Source organism: Haliotis asinina, chromosome 5, assembly GCF_037392515.1.
Source record: "Haliotis asinina isolate JCU_RB_2024 chromosome 5, JCU_Hal_asi_v2, whole genome shotgun sequence".
In the NCBI taxonomy this organism is placed as follows: domain Eukaryota; kingdom Metazoa; phylum Mollusca; class Gastropoda; order Lepetellida; family Haliotidae; genus Haliotis; species Haliotis asinina.
This window is the reverse complement of record NC_090284.1, coordinates 1,922,585-1,930,750: the sequence shown is the minus strand read 5'-3', so window position 1 is coordinate 1,930,750 and position 8,166 is coordinate 1,922,585. Positions and strand designations below refer to the sequence as shown.

Here is an 8,166-nt window from a genome sequence, read left to right as displayed (position 1 = left end):
ACATGTCATCGGTTCCCCATTGCGCAGATCGATGCTCATGTTGTTGATCACTGGATTGTCCGGTCCAGACTCGATTATTTACAGACCGTCGCCATATAGCTGGAATATTGCTAAGTGCGACGTAAAACTAAACTCACTCACTCACTCACTCACTTGAAATGAGACTTAAATTACAGAGTGTCAGAATGGTTTGACAAAATTAGGTGTGAGAGCTTGAAGCATTTTTGTCTCTTCAGTACTGTAGCTACAGAGCAGACAAAACAGCACACACAAGCTTCCTCCAGGCAGGCCAACTCTGTTGCTTGAATACCTCCCACAGACTATCATCACGTCAATTGAGTTAACTATCTAAGATAAATCATTACTTTGTAACATGAAATTTACTCAACACATCATCCTATTATCACTGATTGTGGAATGAGACCATGTTAAATTGTCTTGATTCCCGAACCGGCACAGCGCGTGATCACTTTAGATGGCCATTATGTCACTTTGGACTGAGTGTGTCCAGATTTGTCTCCACCCCCAGTGTTGGAAGGGGTGTAAACATGGAGAATGTAATGGTCATTGTTGCAAATGATGCCTGCTACTGCCATGGACTGTGTGAAAGTTTTGAGAGAGTTTGACTTTTACTTTTGACCCCCTTTATGTCATTTTTAATTATGGTTGCACTAAATGAAGAAAGGCTGCTTGTAGAACTTCATATTCCTATGTTCTGAAGGTTTTCCACAGTTCTGGCCCCAATTTCTCTAAACAAATTTAAACGTGAGCTTTTGTTGAGTGGGTGTTTTTTGTCAGATTTGAGAAAAAGAAGGAAAGTATGTTTCCCACAATGAACTTAAATTGATATTTAACTCAAACATAGTATTAATTTCAGTTTTGATTTCTTAAGTTGTGTTGTCATGGTCAATGGTGTTGAATGCCAAGGACAAATTGAGAAGTGCCGGCATTGCGGAGTCACTATTATTCATGATATTATCTGTAGATTGTTGACAGGTTCATTATTGTCTGCTGCTCTTTAAGCCGAGTGGAAATCGTTGAACTGGCTGTTATAATAGTCCAGGGCCTTCAAATTCACCGCCTTTTCTAAGATTTGGGAAAGAAAGGGCAGGTCAGAGATCAGCAGGTACTTAAAGTGTGAGGATTGAGGATTTTCTTGTTAAAGGGTTTGAAAATACCAGTTTGAAGACTAATTGATGATCCTCCTTTGGTTTAAGAGAATTTGTAGGCGGACACAGATATGCTGTGCAGTACCTTGATGCTGTGTCGCATCTTATTGGATACTGATGTGTATTAATATGTATCCCCTTAGTGTATTTATATTGTTATGGAAGTCAGAGTGAGTGAGTTTAGTTTTACGCCACACTCAGCAATATTCCAGCTATATGGCGGCTGTCTGTAAATAATTGAGTCTGGACCAGACAATCCAGTGACCAACAACATGAGCATCGATCTGCGCAATTGGGAACCAATGACATGTCAACCAAGCCAGCAAGTCTGACCACCTGATCCCATTAGTCGCCTCTTACAATCACAGTTGCCTTTTATGGCAAGCATGGGTTGCTGAAGGCCTATTCTACCCCGGGACCTTCACGGGTCTAAGTCAGAATGAATGTCTTGTTATGTTAACTAAATGGAGTATTAAAATGTTATCGTTTTAGCGTGTTAACCCTTATAAAGATATAACTTCATATATATTGCTCCTACTTGCCCGGTAACGTTCCAATACAGACTATAGAGGGTACATCAAAGATATACCATTAATCCCCAATCCAGGATTATCTGTTGGCACATCAAACAAACTGGACAAGTGGGACTAACCCGATCTAGACAACATCACGTTGGTTTTGAGCTTTAGATAAGGAACACATATCTTATTATCACTGATTGATTTAGATAAGTTTCAGTGTGGCAGTCTCAAATTGGTGAAAATTGTTAATAGCTGAGCTGCACGAGGAAATAGACCACATTGACAGATATGGTTCCAAGACATTGACGAACGTTTGCTATCTTGTCATGAAAGAACTGGGCAGACATATTGCCTAACCACAAATTCGAACCAAGCTGAATGCAAGTTACCACCCAGCGACATGTTATTGATAAATTCAGTACTCCCACACTAACAGAAACCCTTGAACATTTTTGAACGATATATAAAGCTTTGTTCATTGTTTAGCACTGCACTAGGATTTAGTTTAGTCTTCCACAGATGTGCCAGGGGTCAACAATCCATATGTCCACATGATCAAGTCCCCAGGTCTAGCTAGCCATTCCATGAAGTGTGTCACTTTGGGAACTTGTCCAAATTACGAACCCTGAACTGCATGTCGACAAATGAGATACAAAAATTGACATTACTTAAGTTTGATACAATATTTATTCACAGATAGCTTCAGTACACAGATGTGCAAATACTCCAATTGATTTGTAGTAAAAGTCTGTCCATATAGCAGCACAAAGTCTTGGGTTGAAAAACTGTACAGATCCCCAAAACATTCACAAATGTCTAACAATCCTCTATGTCAGATGTTCCTGTTTCCTTAACTCTCTTCCTGGTCTTCTATCTTGGGAGCCAGGTAGTAACGCAGATAGCCCATGTCTTCGATCTTGTACTCCACCACTGAAACATCAAGAAGTAAACACTTTAAGGATACACAAGATCTTTGTTCCAGTGAGACACTGTACATCAATGACAAGACCTCAACAGTTGAAAACTAAACCACACAAAAAAGACCTTATCTATTTCCATCGAGTTAGACTTACTTCAACTCCTCTCTGTAAGTCCTCTATTTCATCACTAATACAGCTTAAGAACTGCAGCAGTACAACCAAAACATATGGCTACTAGCAATCTAGTAACTTCAATATGACCTGGCTTCAAATTCACAATCCCTGTTTTCTGACATGCTCAAGGGATGCCATCCTCGATATCTCCAGGGTATACGTTCCGATAAGTCTCCACTATAACCTGGACGCATCTACGGCTCTGCCCGATAAATTTATTACCTCCCTTTGCTGGCTCCGCCTTCTCACAGTAGCCTATCAGCTAGGCCATCGTTATAACCGAGCTTGCCAGTGTCAACAAAGGTAGCGGTCGCAACTGCGAAGGTTTGCTCGCAGTGCGTCCCAGATTTTAGGGAAATCATACAAACAAATTGACAGGTCCGAAACTTTAAAACAACATATGCAAGAACGCCTTTTACCTCTTCCAGAGAACCTCTGCATGGTTTCTGTTGCCAAGTATAATCGGTTAGATAATTAAAAAAAAACGAAAGTGAGTTGTGATTGGTTCGCTCAACGTCCCAGCGTAAACACCTAACTGGATCAAAAGACAGTCAAGGGAGGTAATATATTTATCTGGCAGAGCCGTAGATGCGTCCAGGGTATAGTGGAGAGCCATCGGAACGTATACCCTGGAGACATCGAGGATGAAGGGATGCTGGTGCATGGCTAATTGTAGCAGACTTACAAAATGTTTTGTACAGATACATGTTCTCTTATTATGTGAAGGCGAAGTTTTGACGGTGATTCTTGCTTGTTAACAAAATTGGAATATGTCAAAATGTCGCCTTAACCAAGCAGAATAAGTTGTATATTAAAAAAATTGTCATTCTTCATCAACCCACCTAAAGTGCATTTCAAAGAAGTCACAAAAAATCATGAAAAGAAGAGACACTCGTCTTGTCACCCCACTCCATAATAACTGACTGATGACTGCAATTATCTAGTAGCCAAGCAACTGACAACTGATTGACCATCACTGGACATCTACACCAGCACTTACCCAGTGGGACATCCTGTGACATCGAGAGGGTTACTTGTGGTGAGAGAGGGGTGGCCTTAGTGAAGAAGTTAAGGTACCGGCAGGCAAATGTCAAACATACACTCTGATTCATTTCAACAATGACTGCTTCCTCTTCTTTGTCAGCTGATGCTTTCTGTGCCAGCTTGATGTTGCCTGTCAAGACAAATTGTCAGTACTTATTTCCACAACTGCAACAATCACCTGAATCACCGTACAGGTAGGTAAGCATTGGAGTGGGAGAGCAGCAGGATAAATCGGGCTCAGATGAGATAAAATATCAAATGGGACTGACTAACAACAAAAGGACAAGAAAAGGAGTAAATGACAAACGGGACATTGTCGTATGTATTTGATCATACTTGAAACACTCACCAACTTCAGTTTTCCATGTACTTTGAACTTAGTTTTTGAGCTTGGTTTGTAATAGAATCTGTAGATCTACTAGCATCACCACTTGTGTTTGTTTTCTGGTCTTCATCAAGGTAAAAAATGATTTCAGTTGCAGTGTGTATTCTAGAACTGAAAATCGGGGGGGTGGGGAAGAGGAAGAAAGGATGAGGATTTGTCACCCCCTTTCAAAAAAGGAGGGGGAATACCTGTATTACCGTCTTTCAAAATAGAGTGGATGTACGGAAGTTATTGCATCCACCACCAGCGACACTATCGCTCATTTTAATTTGGCTACAATAGTCACATATCATACCACCAAGCTCATTTTGAGAGAGTCATGGCCATTCTTGCAACCATTTGTATCTCAAAAATACTTGGTTTGGGGGGTGTTTTTAGAGTCTGAGGGACTGAGGTCAGTCTCTGGGCTTTGCTCGCCTTTCGATTCACATGTCTGGTTAACAGACATATCAGTCGGGGGAGACATGGTGGACACTGTTGCTTTCTCAGTGGTGTTTTGAACAAAAAAAAGTCAGTTATTTTCATTCTTTTGCGTGGCATTATTCATGCCAAATTACCACAAACCATTGTTCATAAGAACTTCGTATTCATTTGTCGTCTGCAACTTTAAGTGATAACATTGTCCGATTTCGAAAATGAAGCTAAAGCGAACTGATGTTCTAAAAAAGATTACCGAAACTGTGTTTTGCAAGTGCTGTACACAAGCACTATGTTTAGAATTCATAGTCTAACGTTATCAATTAATTAATCAATTAATTGAAAAATGTTATTTATTTTCATACTGATATGAATGGAATTTCCTTTCCCCAGTGCTGATAGTGGCTTTAACCAAGGGAGGTTACTGTTATGTTTACATGTTGTGACCAGAACTTGACTGTGACCGACTGATATAAAATGTCATTCCATGTCAATATAAAGCTTTTATTGTATGTAGTTAGGCAGCAAATTGCTAAGCGCGACAGATCGCCCCGTTGTTTTTTTTATGAGGCATGATTTGATCATTATTAGCGTGAATCATGCGTCCTAGAACAGACACTGCAGTTGTTTCTTTGTTTTCATTTGTAGTCTTTAAAGATTGTCATATCAAATTGTATGGTTTTGTTAGCAGAAAGTTTTTGGGAGGATGATGTTGTAGAACACAACTTCCAAATGCGAACAGTCTAAGTAAACTTATCCTCAGTACTTTTCGTTACACTCCACCACTGAGTCTCACAAAACCTTATGGAAGGTCGTGTCAGGTAACCTTTGAGATTGACCAATCAGAACACAGCTTACCAAATTGCGAAAGTGCACATTCGCACATACCTTTTGAACTTTTTATCTCTAAAGTGTTCCTTCCCGAATGAATACGAAAGCTACTTAGCATACGACCGCTTCCGGGTGATGCACATGGCGTACGTAAACTAAGACAACGGTGAGTAAACAGTCGTTGAAAGTGGTGTTTTGAGGCAAATTTTCAAGGACGTCATCTTGTGGAAATATTAGCTAATGGAAACCATGTCAAGAGAAACCCAAAAGCGTATATACTGCAGGTCAAATAATTGTGTTATATGTGGATTTTTGTTTGCGAACAGATCTGTGTAAGTGACATGAATATTTTGAAAGTCCCTCTGATCCCTAAATAGTAGCGGTTGTCTGATTGGTTAAATCTATTTAAAAAGTCTCACGTTTGATTGGGCTGTGATTGGTCATTCAAAGGTTACCTGGCGCGACCTTCTACTAGGTTTTGTTAGACTCAGTGGTGGAGTGCAACGAAACACACTGAGACAAAGTTTACTTAGACAGCAACCAATTGGTGTAAAAGCACAGATTGGGATAGAGAATTAAGACTGTGGGCCATTTTCAAGATTAGCCAAATTCTGAATTTAGAACTAATCACTGCCCTAGTATCAAAAGAACATTTCGAAAGTCTTATAAACCCCCCTTTTGTTTTCACTGTAATGTTCAAAATGGTCCCTGCCTTTCCCAGTTCCTGTGGAAGTTGCGTTTGTCTATCACGAACGTCAGCATAACGGAAAAGAAACAAATCAGACTTCAACTCAAATACATACAGTTGGTACCAAATTGGGACAATGAAACCACTTGGTTTTAGTTCCAATAAAACAAATTGACAGATGCAGGTTGTGAGGATATTTACTAAGCTGAGCCTCTCTCACATGGATTTCTAAAAACAACTTACTTCTTTCACAGCGTCAGCTGTTTCATGTCTTTGGGGTGAAATCTGCTCCTTCAGATTTTGAAAAGTGGTTAAAGCAGGATATGTTCTAGTGCAACATTACCTGTTCCTAAATCTCCACTTGCAGAGAAGGAAACGCCCTCTTTAGCACATGAAATGACGACAGAATCTCCAATTTGGCTGAGATCTCTGCAGATTCTCTGGAACTCTGCTGCTGGTAGTTTGACAACACAGCTGTACTCTGTATCCTGCACAGAAAGTAAACCAATTACATACTAGAATAACCAAATCCACTTGCAAAACCTCGAGTTAATCCCCATTACATCCAATACCTAAAATCTACAATAACTAAATTTATTATACCGAAGATTAGTGTGAATATGTTTTGTTACAACAAACCAAGGCCTACAACAAACCTCGGGCTACAAGTTGCTTTTATCAGTATAATGGCATTTAACAGAAATCTCTCACTGAGTCTCAGTAAAGACATCACCAATATACAAGATATATGTACTTACTGGAATTCCAAGATGTTCAGTGTCCAAGTCCAACAGCTTCATTTCATAATCAGATACCTTTTCATTGTCTGAAGATAAAAATATGTCAATGATAGTCCAAGGCCAATCAGCTGACATAAATGCAGGTGTCCACATCTAGATGGAACCTCACAGTAGCTCATAAAGTAACTAAATGGCACCTTTCCCAAAAGAATTAAAACCGTATGAAAACTAATTACCAAATAGGGAAATTACGTGCAAACTAACTATGAAATACGCGACTTTGTCATCCCTTCGTATTATGGTCAGTAGGCATCCATAAATGGCGGTAAAATCGAGTTCATCAAGCTTTGTGTGATGATGTCATGTTTCTTTAATGTAAACAAAACCTACTTGGACTTTCAAAAACAAGCTTGACTTTGTCGCCTGCGTCGTCAGCCTTTATTGTCACAATGTCGTCATTAGCTGCACACCTCAACATCTTCGACATTCTGCAACATCGTCAACAGCAAACATGAATGTACACGTGTGAATCTGTGATACTGACCATGTAGATCTACTGTTACACAGCAAAACGAAAGGAGTGCAGAGATTTTACACTGACACCACATATTTTACAAATGTTATAAGCGAATTCAGCAGTTAAATTTTCTGAAAACACGTTTTGATGAGTGGGCATTATCATTTCCAAATATAGAAACTTACGTCTGCAGGTTGATTCCCATCGATAAGTTTCTGTCACATCTGTACGATTCGAATCCTTCACTTCGTAAATTTAGGGACACAAGACTGACGTGGGAACTGTCCATGGCTTGAAGTGTGACACCCGTACTCTGGCAATCGAAGATTGCTTCATTGAGAAGTTCCTTGATAGCTTCCATGATCTTTTTTAGCAATGATCCTTGATTGAGTCGTGCCTCAAACATTATGACAAACAGATAGGTGAACTTGGCAACTGTGTAAATAAAAGTACAGCCAAAGGAAGCAGGTGAAAGTCACGACTTCTTGTTGAAAGCCAGACACGAAGAAATAACCTAAGTAGAGATGGGTGCAGATTCCCTCCAAACACTGTTTCTCGACCTGTCTCCCTCAAACGAATGAAGACTCCCGCCAAATTACGTCCAAAAGGCGCCAAATCCTACAACACAGTAAATGTGATTGGCTATCAAAATATTACTTCCGGTATTTCATTATCATTCGTTCGGTAACATTCGGAAATATATCGGAAACATACGAACCGTTGATGGTATTTGGGTGATTATGTCTTAGCTGTACAGAAA

The 8,166-nt window shown here is 39.8% G+C and overlaps 1 protein-coding gene across 1 annotated transcript; it reads right to left on the bottom strand.

Annotated features, from left to right (window-relative positions):
- Window positions 1-2,358: 2,358 nt before the first annotated feature.
- Window positions 2,359-8,097, bottom strand: LOC137283235 (proliferating cell nuclear antigen-like). Its single transcript, XM_067814666.1, has 6 exons — window positions 7,592-8,097; window positions 7,280-7,377; window positions 6,908-6,975; window positions 6,493-6,637; window positions 3,785-3,958; window positions 2,359-2,620 (listed from the first exon to the last, which is right to left on the bottom strand). The coding sequence occupies exons 1-6, from the start codon at window positions 7,810-7,812 to the stop codon at window positions 2,541-2,543; spliced, it is 786 nt and encodes a 261-aa protein (XP_067670767.1). The 5' UTR covers window positions 7,813-8,097; the 3' UTR covers window positions 2,359-2,540.
- Between the last annotated feature and the right edge of the window lie 69 nt (window positions 8,098-8,166).